Source organism: Syngnathus floridae, chromosome 19 (genome assembly GCF_059516105.1).
Source record: "Syngnathus floridae isolate MCC-2025c chromosome 19, RoL_Sflo_1.0, whole genome shotgun sequence".
In the NCBI taxonomy this organism is placed as follows: domain Eukaryota; kingdom Metazoa; phylum Chordata; class Actinopteri; order Syngnathiformes; family Syngnathidae; genus Syngnathus; species Syngnathus floridae.
Window position 1 is genome coordinate 7,081,523 of NC_142431.1, and position 16,047 is coordinate 7,097,569.

Consider the following 16,047-nt stretch of genomic DNA (forward strand, 5'->3'; position numbering starts at 1 on the left):
TAGTGAACTCTACTAAACTCTAAAGACCCTTTTATTCCAGGAAAAAAAAAACAGGTGATCATGTCTCATTTGACAAAAGAAATTACAAAATTACTAAACGCCTCACCTCATATAAATGGCCATCTTTTTCCCAACCGGTATCTGTGTACATAAGTAACATAAACTATTGACCTCATGTGACACCCCAAAGCGTGTGTCTGTAAACATGCTTTAACGCTTCGCCGCTCAGCCGGCTGAACTTTGCTCAGACCTGTCCACTTAAAAACCCAGCGGACCGGACCGCTCGTCACTTTGCGCCACAATGACTTCATTCGACGACATCTTGGAGGAAGTCGGCAAGTTTGGCCGCTGCCAGAAGCGCATCTTCGCCCTGCTTTGTCTAGTGTCCGTTCCTTGGGCTGGCGTCTACGTGGGCATCGTCTTCCAGGGTTTCACACCCAACCACTGGTGCCGGGACGGTGCAGTGGAGCAGTGGAGGCAGTCGTGCGGCCGCAGCCCGGCTGAGGGTCGGCGAATGACGGCGCCTCTAGTCAACGCGTCGGGCGAGCCGCAGTACAGCAGCTGTGAGCAGTACGATGTGGACTGGAACGCCACGCTCACCTGCGAGACCACCCAAGTTGACCTGAGTGGGATGCCCACCAAGCTCTGCTCCAGCGGGTGGGAATACGACTACGAGGGGAGGCGGTCCTTCGTCACCGAGGTAGACCCGCTCTGGAGGAAAAATGCAAATACCGTGTTGGCCCGAATATAAGTCGACCCTGATTATATAAGATGACCCCCATCTTTTTAAAAACTCAAGTTTGAAAAAATACTTTTTGAACACCAAATTTAATTGTTATACAGAAAATAATTACTGTACATCTGAAACAAATGATTATAACAATATATTTGAGCGAAAAAGCACGTTATTTTCCCCTCATTCAAATCATGCAAAAACTATCACATCTTAATATCTGAACATTTAAATACGAAAGTGCAATCACATTGGTAACTGAATGGCATCTGGCTTTTCCATTTTCTGTTTTCTCTTATTTACTTCACTTTTCTTTCTTACCGCTATTTTTTGTTTTTCTTCTTCGTGCTACCGCTATTTTTATTTTTTTCCAGTCTTATTTCAATGCAAAAAACACTCTTATATTCGGCCCAATACGGTACTTTACTCATTGACATTCTGAAAAAAAATATCTGTCTGCAGTTTGACCTGGTGTGTTCCGACGCCTGGCTGATGGACATGTTCCAGGCCATGCTCAACATCGGCTTCTTGCTGGGAAGCATCGCCATCGGTTACCTGGCCGACAGGTGAGCCAGCGTCTGATGTTAACCCCTGCCCACCTGCTTGGCTTCCCGGTGACTCACCATTGCTTATTTTCTCCTCGCAGGTTCGGTAGGAAATTGAGCTTTGTGATTTCCAACGTGTTTAACGGCATGGCGGGCATTCTGGTGGCCTTGGCGCCCAACTACGTGTCCATGCTGATCTTCAGGATGCTCTTTGGGTTTGGCGTGAAGGGTGGATGGATGGCAGGTTACGTGCTGAGTGGGTAGACCAAGATCGTATGTATAGTTTGGCACGTCAATATCGATAGGATCGCAATCCAGCGCTATTTCCTATCAGTCACAGAGATTGTGGGCGTGGAGTCGCGGCGCACAGTGGGCATTTTGTACCAGATGTTCTTCAGTGTGGGCCTGGTGGTGCTCCCCCTACTGGCCTACTACATCTCCGACTGGCGCTGGCTGCAGGTCGTCATCACCATTCCTTACTTCCTCTACATCTTCTACTACTGGTAAGGTGCAAAAAATGTTACTCAGAAGGTAGGATCTTAACGCAGATCATTGTGTGTACTGTCAGGTTCATCCCGGAGTCTCCAAGATGGCTTCTATCACAAAACAAGAACTCCCAAGCCGTGACAGTCACTGAGGCAATGGCCAAGGAGAACAAAAGGACACTGAGCAAAAACATTGAGGTCTGCCTTCAGTGACCTCCTCCCGAAGTCCAAAACCAGCTTTGATCTCCTTCTGCTTTGTCGGCGCCGTAGACGCTGGCCGACGACAACGCCGCCACGTCGTCCACCGCCTCCCTGATGGACCTGGTCCGAACGCCCAACATGAGGAAGCACACCTTCATTCTCAGCTACAACTGGTCAGTTCCTACCAGGATTAAGATACATTTGGATTTCACAAAAGGCTCCCACATCAAATTTTGTGTTATGTTGTCGCAGGTTCACCAGTGCTGTGGTCTACCAGGGTCTGATCATGCGTCTGGGCATCATGGGAGGAAACGTCTACATCAGCTTCCTGATCTCCGCCCTGATGGAATTCCCTGCTGCCTTCCTCATCCTCTTCACTATCGAGCGTGTGGGCCGCCGCCTCCCCTTCGCCGCCGCCAACGCTGTGGCTGGAGCCGCCTGCTTCATCGCCGTCTTCCTTCAGGACGGTGAGTAACGCCATCTTCCGTTACACCAGGGAGGTTGGCTTAACGCTTGATTCCGTGCCGGCAGGTTGGTTGAAGACGGCGGTCACGTGCGTGGGCCGACTGGGCATCACCATGACGTTCGAGATGGTCGTTTTTGTCAACACGGAACTCTACCCGACTTTTGTCAGGTAAATAAACTCTCTTGTCGCCAGGTCAAGTCTGAATAGGTCCTAACGGCATCCCCTGACTTCAGGAATCTGGGTGTGTCTGTGTGTTCCACGCTGTGCGACGTGGGTGGGATCGTGGCCCCGTTCTTGCTCTACCGGCTGGCCGTCATCTGGCTGGAGCTGCCACTCATCATCTTTGGTTGGCTCACCACGCTATCACGATGATTTGAGCTGGGTAGTCGTAGCTCGTTGGAGTGGCTAACCTTCAGAATGTTTATTTTAGGCTTCTTAGCTTTCCTGGCTGGCGGTTTGGTCTTGATGCTTCCGGAAACCCGCGGGGTCCCGCTGCCCGACACCATTGACGATGTCGAACACCCAGAAAAGTGAGTCGCAGGACTGGAGTTTCTGGCTAAAGTTTGCTGGCTGAAATTCCTAGTTCAATTAACTGACTAAAGTTACTTGTTCCCAGGCAAAACTTCTAGTTCATGCTAGCTTGCTCATGCGAACTGTGTCGTGAACTTGATGTGTCATTTGCTCTTTTTAGGATGAAGTACAAAGCGGCGGAGCAGCAGTTGTCCAGCAAGCTACTCCACAACACCAACAGCAACATTTCCACCAACCAAGAACCCGCAAGTGTCTGAAATCTTTTTCCGATTCCCTTATTTATTTATACTCCAAACTACTTTTGTTCATTTTTGATCACAAAACTCTTGCTGCATACTGTGTGTGGTATCTAAACAAGTGAATGTTTGCGATCATGAGGGTCCTCTTAGTTAGCTTGACCACAGCCGCTTCATGCAATAAATCAGAAAGACAACTCTTGGTGTATCCCCAGTGTTTATTCCAGTCATACTTTGCGTCCCTTTACGATTTAATCTTTTATTTCCCAGTCCACTTCAGTTGGCTTTGATGGTTCGATCGATCCAGTCCACAAATTTGGAAACCCGTGCGTAAACGCCGGGCTTCATGGCGTTGGCACAGCCCAAACCCCAAGAAGTGACACCCTGCAGGATGAACTTGTTTTGTGCATTACACACCAGAGGACCCCCGCTGTCGCCCTGCCAGTGTCGAAATTTGGAAGAGGATGTGATACAATGCAAGTGTTGACTTTCAAAGGAACTTGAACGGCGAAGCGATTCAAGGTTACCTGGCAACTGTCGGTGCCGCCGTCGATGTTCCCGGCGCACATCTCGTGATCTTTCACTCGGCCGTTGAGGTACGATGGACGATTGCAGATCTTGTTCTCGATGACCGGGAAGCCCGTTTCTTTTAGGATGCCCTCGCCGCCCGTACCTAGGTAGTCACGAAAACAAAAAACGTCTTGAATATAGCTATACAAAAATATGTATTCAAGAAAATACCCCAATCAAAATCAAGAAAACTGGTTGACCAACTGTGTGATCTGAAGCGCGTACCTTGAGTTTCTCCCCATCCGGTGACGTAGCATTCGGTTCCACTAGGAACAATGTAATCCTTGTCTGGCAAACAAGCGGGTAACACTTTGTCATTAATGACTGCAGGCCTGAAATAAAACGTCAATAAACATCACAAATACTTTCATCACAAATTTCCAAAAGGAACTACAGCAAGACTGGCTCATGACTGGTCACCTTTCTAGTTTGAGCAGTGCGATGTCAGCATTGTTGGGTCCCAGCACCAACTTCTCCAGGCCCCTCTGCTGGGCAGAGGCCTCCAGGTTTTGCTCCCTGTGTGAGCCCAGAACAACCATGTAGGCCGACGGTCGCTTGGACCTGCAAGAGGAAGACGCCACAGTTAGCCAGCTAGTTAGCGATTTGTGACATGTCTACTGCGAGTATGTCAGACCTCTCCAGGCAGTGAGCGGCCGTTAGCACCCACTGAGGGTGGATCAGAGTTCCCCCGCAGAAGTGGATCCCTGAACTGAAATAAGTTGGAAAATTCCAATGAGCAATTAAGATGGCCAACTTCCGACCAAGCATGGCCGTCTAGTATCTGCCAGGATTTACTTGGTACGAAGGCTAATCTGCCAGGGCCACGAATGCGCTTTAGCCACGCAGCCACCCACGATGCGACCGTAGCAGCGCTTGGGTTTGGTGGCGGGTGTGCCGCACGTTACACCCGCTACAAAGGAAGGTGGTACTGTTAAAGAATGAAAATTCCCAGCATGCCGGCGACTCGTGTCTACGAGTGTTCACGTACCGCAGTCAGCAATCTGACAGTAATCCCATTTCTTGTTGCGGTCTGTTGTGTAGCACCAGGGTCCGTTTGCGTCATTGTCTGGGTTTCTGCAGCTCTAAAAACACCAGCGTCTCAATACTTTTGTCCACATTGTGTAACACAATGACAGGACTCGCATTTGCTTGAGAACCCAGATTAGGCTCAACTCACGTTGCCATCCAGGCCCTTGTCAGGGTGAGTTTCCGGTGTAAAACTATTGTGTAGGTGTGGCGTCTGAGCATTCCAAGCTTGGCAAGTCACACCCATGATGGTGATAGAAGTTGTGCCCCGATAGGTGGCGCCATTCCCAACCTTGCAGTCTGCAGAAGAAAAAAAAGTCGATATGACAACGGAATGTGTTAACAACCCCAAAGAAGGATTTTACCTTTCGAGCTCGTATCCTCGGTGGAGGGTTTTTCAGGTGTGCTGGGTTCGATGGCGGGCGTGCTTTCTTCAACGGGACTGCTGGAACATTTCTGCAAGTTGCAGTATTCCCAGCGTACGCTGGGATCGGTGGTGTAGCACCAGGGAGCTTGGTCTCCGTCTGGGTTCCTGCACAGGTTTCTCCTGAGGTCCCTGTTAGACAACAATGTCGGAACAAGGACTTGTGAAATGATCACGATAGCAAGTTTTTGGATGTAAGACTTGAGAGAGCGCATCTTACGCTGTAGGGTACTGCTGCGGAGTCTTGGTATGCCTGTGTGGACTCATAGAGGACCAAGACTGACATTTTTTCCCACTGATAGTCTCTGAGGTCACTCCACGATAACTAGATCCATCGTCCTCGTAGCAGTCATCATCCTCTGTGGGAATGACTGGCTCATCTGCAACAGGAAGTTAACATGTGAGCATGATTGAAGACAGCCCCTTCCCACGAGAGTCAATCTGTCATCAAGAACCTGGTCCAGGTCCATCCCCACAAGTGGGCACCCTGCAGTACTCCCAGCGGGTGTCAGAGTCGGTGGTGTAGCACCACGGCTTCCTCTCGTTATCGGGGTTCCGGCAGAAATTGTTGTCCAGACCTCTGTGGGGTAAGCAAAGAATATCAAAGTCCAAATCCCAAAAGAAGTTTTTGGATTGAAACTGTACTACAGCAGGCGTGTTCAATAAAGGCCTCACTTGCAGGGGTAGTTTTCAGGTGAGCGGTTGTGCTTGTGAGGTGTCTGGCTGGACCAGCTTTGACATGTTTTGCCGGACTCGGTCACTGCAATGGTTCCCCGGTAAGCACTGCCCTCACCCGTAGCGCAGGTGGTCTCTGAGGCTATGGTGGGGGCTTCCGATGCTGGCGAAGATACAAGAGGTCTTCAAATTCTTGAAGGTGACCCCCCGCCCATATGACTTACTGCAGCGAGGGATGGAGCAGAATTCCCATCTCTTGTTTGGGTTGGTCGTGAAGCACCATGGCTTGGGGTCTCCGTCTGGGTTCCTGCAGTAGTTCTCTTCCAGATACTTCTGCGGGAGCCTGGAGGTGGCACGGCAATGGTGTTAAATGGACATAGGAACTTGTTGATTTTGGAAGAGGCTGCGGGTGAGGGCTTCTCACGCATTAGGGTTGTATCCGTGATTGTGAGGCTCCTGCGAGTCCCACCGCTGGCAGGCTACACCGCTCTCTGTGATGGAGACCTTACCTCGGTAGTTCTCACCATTGCAGTGGATGCAGTCCTCTGTTGAGACACAAGGGAGCAGTCATGAGTTATATTTAAAAAAAAAAAAAGATAAATAGTGGATTTGTCTGAAAGGAGTGAACTATTATTTATAATTGGTGAAATCCTTGGTTAATCATAATAAACCAAATGTAGATATAGGTTTATTTTAATAAATTTAACCACATTGAAATTCATTTATTTAAATAATCTTTACTTTGAATTGTTTTATTTGTAATTCATTAAAATGAATTCACCAATTATTAAATATCTCATCATAAATAACCCCATAATTAACCCCGTTATGAATAAAATGAATTACATTCCAATTAACCAATTCTAGAAAAAAACCCACAATGACGCTCACACTTGGTGAGGTCTTACCTGTACAGCTTGCAACGTTGCAGTGCTCCCAGCGGGTTTCGGGGTCAGTGGTGTAACACCAGGGACCCCCTGCGTCTCCGTCTGGGTTTCTGCAGAAGTTGGACTCCAGATCTGCTTTGGGATTGGTCTCAGGCGTCAAACTGCAGCATCACGGATTGTTATGTATGGATAATATTGTAACTATTCATTATATAAAAACTGGTGAAGCAATGTTCTATAGATTACAAATGAGCAAACGATTAGTCTTGTGATCACGTCACCTCGCCACCTACTTGGGCCTGTGCGGGAATTTAGCGTCCCATCGTTGACATGTCTTTCCAGACTTTGTTCTGGACTTTGTTCCTCTGTAGTCCTTTCCGATTCCGTTCACACACTCCAGTAGGTAATCTGCAAGACCACATTCAGCGGTTCTTAGAAGTTTACCCTGCAAAATGTCTGAGGTGACACTTTTTTGCAGAGGATAAAGAATATATGCCTGTATTACCGTATTGGCCCGAATATAAGATGGCCCCGATTATAAGACGACCCCCTCTTTTTCAAGACTCAAGTTTGAAAAAAGACTTTTTGAACACCAAATTTAATTTTTTATACAGAAAATAATTACATCTGAAACAAATGATTATAAAAATATATTCGAGACAAAAAGCATGTTATTTTGCCTCATTCAAATCATGCATAAACTGTCTAACACATCTTAATATCTGAACATTTAAATATTAAAACTAAAGTGCAATCACATTTGTAAATGAATGGCTTCTGGTTTTTGAAATGTAAATAAACCAATCTACTGTGATAAAACAACAACATTTCAATAACTGCATTAACCATTAAAGTGAAGTCTAACTGTAACTGTAGTCTTGAAACAAATCTGAATAAGGAAAAACATTGCAATAAAATAATGCAAACCGCTACTGCTATTGTTGGGGAGCCTGAGGACTGTATAGGGCGCAGATGTCAAACTCAGGGCCCGGGGGCCAGATACGGCCCGCCACATCATTTTATGTGGCCTGCGAAGACAAATTGTGCATCAAACTTGTGTGTCATGACTAGAATTGCAAATTGTCTTCACTTTTAATAATATCTTTTTTTAAAAATATTTGACCAGTTTTTACTCATCTGATTTGAAAACGAGTTATTTGTCAGTTTGTTTTGTAGCTTTTACTGTATATAATATGAGATGCTCATACATTTATTTGGGTTGACAGTCATTATGGCCCTCCGAAAGAAGCTATGACTACAATGCGGCCCGTGAAAAAAATGAGTTTGACACCCCTGGTATAGGGGGTTGGCTCGGATAGTTATGCTGTTTTCGCCCCCGGGTGTCGGTCAGAACACAGGAGGGCAGACGTGGTTCAGTTTTGATTGCTTTACTGAATTATTGGCAAAAAATAAAAATAAATAACCATAAATGAAATATACTCTGCAACACACCAAACATAAGTCATCGATTGAGACAACAAAATACATTTGCTGGCGACCATTAGTCGCCGTCCCGCTGCGTAACGGCCACTCGTACGATGTGAGGCAAACTCAAAGGAGCAGCTGTCAATCAAACGGCGCGCACACGAAGCAAACCGCGATCGGACTGACGGCACAACAGTGGACAGTCGTAACAATGAAATGTATATACTCACTTTGTGTCAAAGACGCACACGATCACAACAACATACTCAGTCGATTATGAGCAAGCCGGAGCTGTCAATCAAACGGCGCGCACACGAAGCAAACCGCGATCGGACAATACGATCACAGCAACATACTCAGTCATACGCAGTCAGCTGCGCACAAGTGAAAATGGATATAATGTCTAGACCCCGAATATAAGACGACCCCCACCTTTTCAGTCTGATTTCAATGCAAAAAAACCTCATCTTATATTCGGGCCAATACGGTATGTCTATATAAATAAACTTGACTTGACCTCGTCGATGGTGTACATTAGCATTAAGCTAGTAATGTGTGGGTGGATGGATGTATTGAAAAGCAAACTCGCCTTGTTTTTCATATAAGGCTGCACTGGTTCTGCGCAGGACTGTCTCTGTTTTGGAGTTTGCCCCTGCTGTCCAACACTCTTGATCCTTGTCAACATACATGAAGGACCTGCGTGAAGATGTAAGAAATTTGAACACATTCCCAACATTGCGTGACAACATTCCTGGAATGTGTATGAGGACATTCTCTAAAATTCCTCAAATTTGAATGAAAAAAATCCCAGAATTTTTTGAGAATGTTCCTTTTTTTTGTTTGTTTTTTTTGTTTTTGGGATGTGTGTGATTGTGAATTTGTGTCACCTGCAAGTGAAACTGGTCTCAGCATCACATTTAGCAGCGCACTCGTCAGCCGTGTTGGCGGTATACAGTCGCTTGTTGATAGAGATTAGCCAGGCACCCCCGGTTTTGGCGTAGCCCCCAACGACATCGCTCCCGCTTACTGCAAACAAAACATGCAGCATTCAATGAAGAACCCCCAACCCCCCAAAAAAGGATAGGGAAATAATATATTTTAAAAACACGTTTTATTGTTTTAAGAAGTGGTATAATTTAAAGAAAAGTGTAAAACTAAATCCCATTTTTAAAGGAAAAGTTTCATGTTAAAAATATTTATTTTAAAAAGCAGTTAAATTAAGCTTAAAACAGGAAAGAAAAATTAAAGAAAAAAAAACCCTCAAGATTTGGGGTAAAAACAAATTCAATTTTAATAATCAAAGAAGCTTTAAAAACATAACTGAAATAGATTATTAATTTTGTCTATTTTGCATGAGTTCTTACCAGCAGTGTAGACAAGCACTGCCAGCAGGAAGGCTGCTTTGGATGTCTCCATGTGGTGAGTGAGGTCCTGATGCCAGCAAGCCAACGGCAAGATGCGCTCTCAGCTTCTTTTCTCATTCACTGAGCGCTGCTTAAAGAACTGCAGCGGTCAAATGGGACGCTAGTCAATCATTGGCCCACTGACAAGGACGCGCCCTGGGTCAAAAACCTCTCAGCAGCACTGTGTGGATCTATAGCTGGGGTCGCTGGGTGACCTTTTGTGCTTCATACGAAAAGGGCCTTGTACTGTAAAATAGTTCCTTTGAATAATTTAAAATTTTGGGTGGGGTTTTGCATCCCATCACTAAAGTAAAAAAATGACATTATGGAGAAGAATCTCCGAGGAGGGCAGAGAATGTTTGTGAACTTTGACTCCCGTCTTTGATTGTGTGTTTTATCACCCAGTTAATCAATTTGCTTGACCTGAGTGACTTCATCACAGAACAGACAAATAAGACAGCCTAGGGAGCACTAAGTCTTGTGTGAATTAAAATTAGAAGAAAAGATTCATCTTGTTGGAGGACAGCAGAGTTTGAACGCCACCATCCTGCCATCTTCATCCCGACACTGATCGATTGGCGTAGTTAATGTTCAGCGCCAAAGGGACCAACGTCCTCGTCCTCAAACATTTACATTAGGGCACCTATCAGCAGTCCACCAATCAAATCTTACGACACATGCTTGTTGTTTTTATCACTGCTCATGTACATGTTTGTGTTTACAGCAATAGCAGCCTGGGTTGAAAAAAAAGTCAATTATGAAAGCTGTTTATTTTTACTTTAAATAAATGAAAAAACGTTTGAAATGATTTATCTTGTTAAACTTTTTAATCTCACAAATACTTGATGTCTGAACACCTCATTCTTGTGTGAAATATATTTGCCCATTTAAATTGTGATTTTATTTTTAGTTTTTTATTCTTTTGCTTCTAGAAAATGTTTTTTTTAGATTAATTCATGAAATCTCTGTGGCGCAGATGCATTTGAAGGTATCCTGAGCCGACATCAAGTTTTCAGCCTTGATTTTTCGGAGGATAAAAGAAAGCCTGGCAATAGTAATGGGACGCGGCCATCTTGGTGGTCAGCTGACACAAGTTCCGCGTCACGTGACCTCCACTTCCGTATTTAAAACATGGACCGTGGACACTACTCGTGCAAGTATTCCTTTTGAACGGGGCGAGGTCAGATCAGAAAGCACATATAAGACATTGGAGACATCGCTCGACTTTTTCTTCGATTATTTTCGCGATACCTCCGAATCGGTGAGTTCCTTTACGTCATATTCATATTTTGCTTCCTACAGTTACTGCAGAATACTAATATGCTTATAACTTGTTGCCATTAAATGGTGGTACTGATCTGAAATACAATATTATAAACAGTTTATGGTGCAAGAAATGAATACGTTTGTCTTTGTAAAAAAATTGGAATTGTTAACAATAATTTAAAGGTTGCAAGAGTAGCGATTTGTCCACATGTTAGAAAATTTAAAACCACTGTTATGCTTTGTAGCATATATTTACATATTCTATAAATCAAATTAAAATGTGAGCAACTGGTAACCAAACACTTTATTTCATAGTGATGCATTGGACAGCGCTTGTGTTGGCATCAAGACTCCTTGTGGCCACTGTCGCCTTGGACAACGGCCTTATGCAGACCCCTCCTATGGGCTGGTTGGCTTGGGAACGCTTCCGCTGTGACATAGACTGTGAAAATGACCCCAAGAACTGCATCAGGCAAGTTGATGCCATTTGGAATTGTTCACCCAATTAATTCTAAAGGATTCCTAACGTGTGTGTTTCCGTCCAGTGAGAATCTGTTCACTGACATGGCCGACAGGCTGGCAGAAGATGGCTGGAGGGAGCTGGGCTATGTCTACGTCAACATCGACGACTGCTGGTCGTCCATGCAAAGAGACGAGCGGGGGCGGCTCCAGGCGGACCCGAAGAGGTACGCACATACGTAAACTTGAACCACACAGTAATCTTCTAGGTCAATAAATGTTTTACCAATGGTGTGCCAGTCATATGACACCTAATAAAAAAACAAGAGTCAGCAGGTTTATAATGTCAGCTCCTGTGCTACACTTCAGGTTCCCAGGAGGCATCCGCCGACTGTCCCGCTACATGCACGACCGGGGTCTCAAGTTAGGTATCTATGGTGATATGGGCACACACACCTGCGGGGGCTACCCAGGCACGCCTCTGGACAAGATCGAGGTGGATGCTCAGACCTTCGCTGAGTGGGAGGTTGATATGTTGAAGTTTGACGGTTGCTATTCAAACGCCAAGGAGCAGGAGCAAGGTAACGCACCTACAATAGATGCAAATCAACAGTGGCTTGCTTGTAGATCCCTTTTGATTCCGTTCTTCCCCTGGATAAGGCTATCCTCGCATGTCCAAGGCTCTAAACGCCACGGGCCGTCCTATTGGCTACTCCTGCAGCTGGCCTGCCTACCAAGGTGGTCTGCCACCTAAGGTATCATAATCATCTTATATATCAGTCACCGTCTTTGCACTTGTGTTAAAACTCTGAAATTTTTAGGTGAATTACGGTCTTTTGGCCAAGATCTGCAACGTGTGGCGTAACTACGACGACATCCAGGACTCGTGGGATAGCGTGCTGAACATTGTGGATTGGTTCTTTGACAACCAGGATGTGCTGATTGCTGCAGCCGGGCCTGGAAGGTGGAATGACCCCGATATGGTTTGTTCCGAGGATCTGATGCAAATGGAAATCGATGCAATATGAATTTGTCATGTACAGTACTTGCAAACTCCTCTGTCCTGACAGTTGATCATTGGTGACTTTGGCCTCAGCATGGAGCAGTCTCGGTCACAGATGGCTCTCTGGGCCATCATGGCCGCTCCTATCTTCATGTCCAACGATCTTCGCACCATCAGTAGTGGCGCCCGCAGCATCCTGCAGAACAAAATGGCCATCAGAATCAACCAAGACCCGCTGGGCCTTCAAGGTCGACGCATCCTGAAGGTGTGGTGCTAATTTTTCATCCACCTTTGCTGCATATCGTTGAGAATGTTTATCCCATCAGGAGAAGAGCGGGATTGAGGTGTTTTGGCGGCCGCTGTCAAACGATGCCAGTGCCCTGGTGTTCTTCAGTCGACGTAATGACATGCCGTACCGCTACCAAACATCCCTCGGCAAGTTGAACTACACTGCGGGCATCTACAAGGTCTGTATCCTTCTAAATCAGTGGTTCTTAACCTGGGTTCGATCGAACCCTAGAGATTCGGTGAGTCGGTCTCAGGGGTTCGACAGAGCCCCCACTGAGGAGGTCCGAACAAACCTGTTTTATCGTGTAGCTTCTGATTTGCCAGTATGTAATTTGTTGCGAGTTCGTGCATTGTGTTGGTTTTGTTCTTTGAACAAGGTGATGTTCATGCACAGCTCATTTTGTGCATTAGTAAAAAAACATCTATGTCTTGAATTTAAAAATAAAAAAATTTCACTAACGAGGGGTTTGGTGAAGGCACATATGAAACTAGTGGGGTTCGGTACCTCCAACAATGTTAACCACTGTTCTAAATGAAACACATTATTGAAGCTGAGCCGCATCATGTCTTTTTTTATCTCACCGTTTTTAGGTGTATGACGTCTTCTGTGGTAGAACTGCGATGCTCAAAGATTCAAGTAGCTTCGTGGTGTCTGTGAACCCCACGGGTGTGGTCATGTGGTACGTCTCGGCCCCCACCAAACCGAAACCCCCCTCACGCCAGTTCTTTGGAGATGACCGACTCGGAGGACTCGTCCGGGGTGACCTCTCCAATGCCATCCCGCCCGTTTTTCTGTGAGCTTCCTGTTCCCCGAAGATTTTACTGACCAGATCGAACTGGAGGTGTATTTGGAAGACTAAAGTTGACTCAGGGCCAGAGTATTTATTTATTTTCTTTTTTAATAATTTTTCTTTTTAATAAAGAGAAATTTCTATGTGAACCACTTTGAAATCCACACACCTTATGTTCCCTTTCAAAGTGACAATCTATAAAGCATATAAAAAAACACTGCCGCGCAATAATAGATTTTGTTGTATGTCACAATTTGGAAATAAGGTTGCACTTGAACATCAGTGGTTGACGCATTTTGAACTATTTGTTGTTTTAACTTAAGTAAATGTATATCAAAGACAACTTTGTTTCGCATATGTACTGTTCGTCGTCTTTACTGGTGCAAAACTGGGCGACACTGCCATCTTCTGGCTGGGAAGCGTAATTGCCGCTTTTCCGTTGTTGACAGCATCCTAATTGGAGTTTGCGCACCAAACAATGCGGAACCATTGTTCCAAACCATACGGAATAATCAATGCACCTGTTTCCGGAACAACTATGAAACTGACAGACATGTCAGGGAATACAAATTGATAGAAGAAATGGAAAGAAATAGAAATATAATATTCGACAGCTTATCTTCGACTCGACTTAGGAGGTCGGTTTCTAATGGAAGGCTTGTTGAAAGCATAGTTTTGTGAATACTGACGAAGCGCACCAACCGAAAGAATTCGAAGACGTGTTCGCAATTCATTCATGTGGATGCCAAAACTAAATTAAGGAGGCCAGCACATTATGACATACGGTCACAACCAAGTCACTTCGAGTGGCAAATTTGGTAAGAGCAAATTTTGTCTCTCTTTTTAAAAATCTTTGTAAAATGTTATGTAATTAATAGCCTTTTAACTGGAAGGCTTGTTTAGAAACTTGGCTTTGTAAAAACTGTGCAGAAAGGAGTCCAATGAAGCATACTAACGGATGTTGTGGCACAAACTGGAAGCCGTGGCTGACGGGGGCTGTCCTCAGACTGTTGAGGGCCAGGGACAAGGCTTTCAGAGCGGGGGATGAGGCTGGCTTGAGGACAGCGAGGGCCGACCTGTCCCGAGGCATCAAAGAAGCGAAGAAGGCGTTCTCGTGCAAGGTCTCCACCCATTTCAAGGACAGCAAGGACGCACGTAGCCTTTGGCGGGGCATTCAGACCATCACGGACTACAAGCCCGCGCCGAGGAGCTGTGAGGGCGACGTCCGCCTGCTGAACGATCTGAACCGCTTCTTTGCTCGCTTCGACGCCCAGAACAGCACTTGCCCGCTGAAGACCACTCCCCCCCCACACGAGCAGCCCCTGCGCCTCTCTGCCGACGGTGTGAGGAGGGCGCTTGCCGCTATTGACACCCGTAAGGCGGCGGGCCCTGACAACATCCCGGGTCGAGCGCTGAAGGACTGCGCTGGGGAGCTGTCGGGTGTCTTCACAGACATCTTTAACGTTTCCCTGCAGCAGGCCATCGTCCCCTCGTGTTTCAAGGCTGCCACCATCGTTCCTGTGCCGAAGAAACCTGCACCGTCCTGCTTCAATGACTACCGCCCTGTGGCACTGACGCCCATCATCATGAAGTGCTTTGAGCGGCTGGTCTTGGAGCACATCAAGTCCGTTCTCCCCCCCACCATTGACCCTTTCCAGTTTGCGTACCGTGCCAAGCGGTCCTCTGAGGATGCCATCTGCTCTGCCCTCCACTCGGCCCTCACCCACCTGGAGAGAAAGGACTCATATGTGAGGTTGCTGTTTGTGGACTTCAGCTCTGCCTTCAACACCATTGTGCCGCAGCGACTCATCTCCAAACTCGACGAGCTGGGCCTCAGTACCTCCCTCTGCAACTGGATACTGGACTTCCTCTGTCAGAGGCCTCAGGTGGTGCGTGTTGGCGACAAAATCTCCGCCAGCATCACGCTGAGCACGGGGGCCCCCCAGGGCTGCGTGCTCAGTCCATTGCTCTTCACCCTGCTGACGCATGACTGCACTGCGACCTACAGCGACAACCGCATAGTGAAGTTTGCTGACGACACGACTCTGGTGGGTCTCATCACGAAGGGCGACGAGACTCGGTACAGGTCGGAAGTTGACCTTCTGACCACGTGGTGCAGGGACAACAACCTCCTGCTGAACGTCAGTAAGACCAAGGAAATCATTGTGGACTTCCGGAAGGGTCACACAACACACCTGCCGCTGATCATCGACGGTGCTGTGGTGGAGAGGGTGAGCTGCACCAAGTTCCTGGGGGTGCACATCAGTGAGGACCTCTCCTGGTCCGCGAACACCTCGTCACTGGCAAAGAAAGCTCAGCGCCGCCTGTATTTCCTGCGGAAGCTCAGGCGTGCATGTGCTCCTCAGGCAGTCCTGTCTACATTCTACCGTGGCACCATTGAGAGCGTCCTCACCAGTTGCATCGCTGTCTGGGGTGGTAACTGCACTGAACAGAACTTGAAGGCCCTGCAGCGCATAGTGAATACGGCTGGTAAGATTATTGGTGCTTCGCTTCCCTCCCTGAAGGACATTTACACCTCCCATCTCGCCCGCAAGGCAACCTCGATTGCCAGAGATGTGAGTCACCCGGCTCACTCCTTGTTTGACCTTCTGCCCTCTGGGAAGAGGTACAGG

General features: G+C 46.7%; 3 protein-coding genes across 3 annotated transcripts; 2 read left to right on the forward strand and 1 right to left on the reverse strand.

The window, feature by feature from the left end:
* The first annotated feature begins 37 nt into the window (after window positions 1–37).
* Window positions 38–3,394, forward strand: slc22a2 (solute carrier family 22 member 2). The gene is made up of 11 exons (XM_088362346.1): window positions 38–700; window positions 1,196–1,299; window positions 1,380–1,534; window positions 1,613–1,781; window positions 1,847–1,961; window positions 2,034–2,137; window positions 2,217–2,431; window positions 2,496–2,598; window positions 2,664–2,776; window positions 2,861–2,960; window positions 3,122–3,394. The coding sequence occupies exons 1-11, from the start codon at window positions 302–304 to the stop codon at window positions 3,216–3,218; spliced, it is 1,674 nt and encodes a 557-aa protein (XP_088218472.1). The 5' UTR covers window positions 38–301; the 3' UTR covers window positions 3,219–3,394.
* A 3-nt stretch (window positions 3,395–3,397) lies between these two features.
* Window positions 3,398–9,733, reverse strand: plg (plasminogen). The gene is made up of 19 exons (XM_088362345.1): window positions 9,569–9,733; window positions 9,092–9,230; window positions 8,794–8,900; window positions 7,073–7,187; window positions 6,801–6,940; window positions 6,317–6,437; window positions 6,117–6,235; window positions 5,893–6,055; window positions 5,673–5,797; window positions 5,438–5,597; window positions 5,159–5,349; window positions 4,945–5,093; window positions 4,756–4,849; window positions 4,563–4,677; window positions 4,402–4,476; window positions 4,188–4,328; window positions 3,993–4,099; window positions 3,725–3,870; window positions 3,398–3,635 (listed from the first exon to the last, which is right to left on the reverse strand). Exons 1-19 carry the CDS (start codon window positions 9,618–9,620, stop codon window positions 3,474–3,476), a joined length of 2,421 nt encoding a protein of 806 aa, XP_088218471.1. The 5' UTR covers window positions 9,621–9,733; the 3' UTR covers window positions 3,398–3,473.
* Window positions 9,734–10,679: 946 nt separating this feature from the next.
* Window positions 10,680–13,563, forward strand: naga (N-acetylgalactosaminidase, alpha). The gene is made up of 9 exons (XM_088362347.1): window positions 10,680–10,868; window positions 11,189–11,349; window positions 11,423–11,559; window positions 11,702–11,913; window positions 11,993–12,087; window positions 12,154–12,315; window positions 12,403–12,600; window positions 12,662–12,802; window positions 13,215–13,563. Exons 2-9 carry the CDS (start codon window positions 11,191–11,193, stop codon window positions 13,419–13,421), a joined length of 1,311 nt encoding a protein of 436 aa, XP_088218473.1. The 5' UTR covers window positions 10,680–10,868; window positions 11,189–11,190; the 3' UTR covers window positions 13,422–13,563.
* Window positions 13,564–16,047: the final 2,484 nt, after the last annotated feature.

Excerpts from the sequence above, each read along its gene's own strand:
- slc22a2 (XM_088362346.1), top strand. The coding sequence starts at position 302 with ATGACTTCATTCGACGACATCTTGGAGGAAGTCGGCAAGTTTGGCCGC. Across the intron at positions 1,782-1,846 it reads CTCTACATCTTCTACTACTG|GTTCATCCCGGAGTCTCCAA; the intron begins GTAAGGTGCAAA and ends GTGTACTGTCAG. Across the intron at positions 2,432-2,495 it reads CGCCGTCTTCCTTCAGGACG|GTTGGTTGAAGACGGCGGTC; the intron begins GTGAGTAACGCC and ends CCGTGCCGGCAG.
- plg (XM_088362345.1), bottom strand. The coding sequence starts at position 9,620 with ATGGAGACATCCAAAGCAGCCTTCCTGCTGGCAGTGCTTGTCTACACT. Across the intron at positions 5,798-5,892 it reads CCTGAAAACTACCCCTGCAA|AGGTCTGGACAACAATTTCT; the intron begins GTGAGGCCTTTA and ends CTTACCCCACAG. Across the intron at positions 5,598-5,672 it reads TGGGGATGGACCTGGACCAG|ATGAGCCAGTCATTCCCACA; the intron begins GTTCTTGATGAC and ends TTCCTGTTGCAG.
- naga (XM_088362347.1), top strand. The coding sequence starts at position 11,191 with ATGCATTGGACAGCGCTTGTGTTGGCATCAAGACTCCTTGTGGCCACT. Across the intron at positions 12,316-12,402 it reads GGTGGAATGACCCCGATATG|TTGATCATTGGTGACTTTGG; the intron begins GTTTGTTCCGAG and ends CTGTCCTGACAG. Across the intron at positions 12,601-12,661 it reads AAGGTCGACGCATCCTGAAG|GAGAAGAGCGGGATTGAGGT; the intron begins GTGTGGTGCTAA and ends TTATCCCATCAG.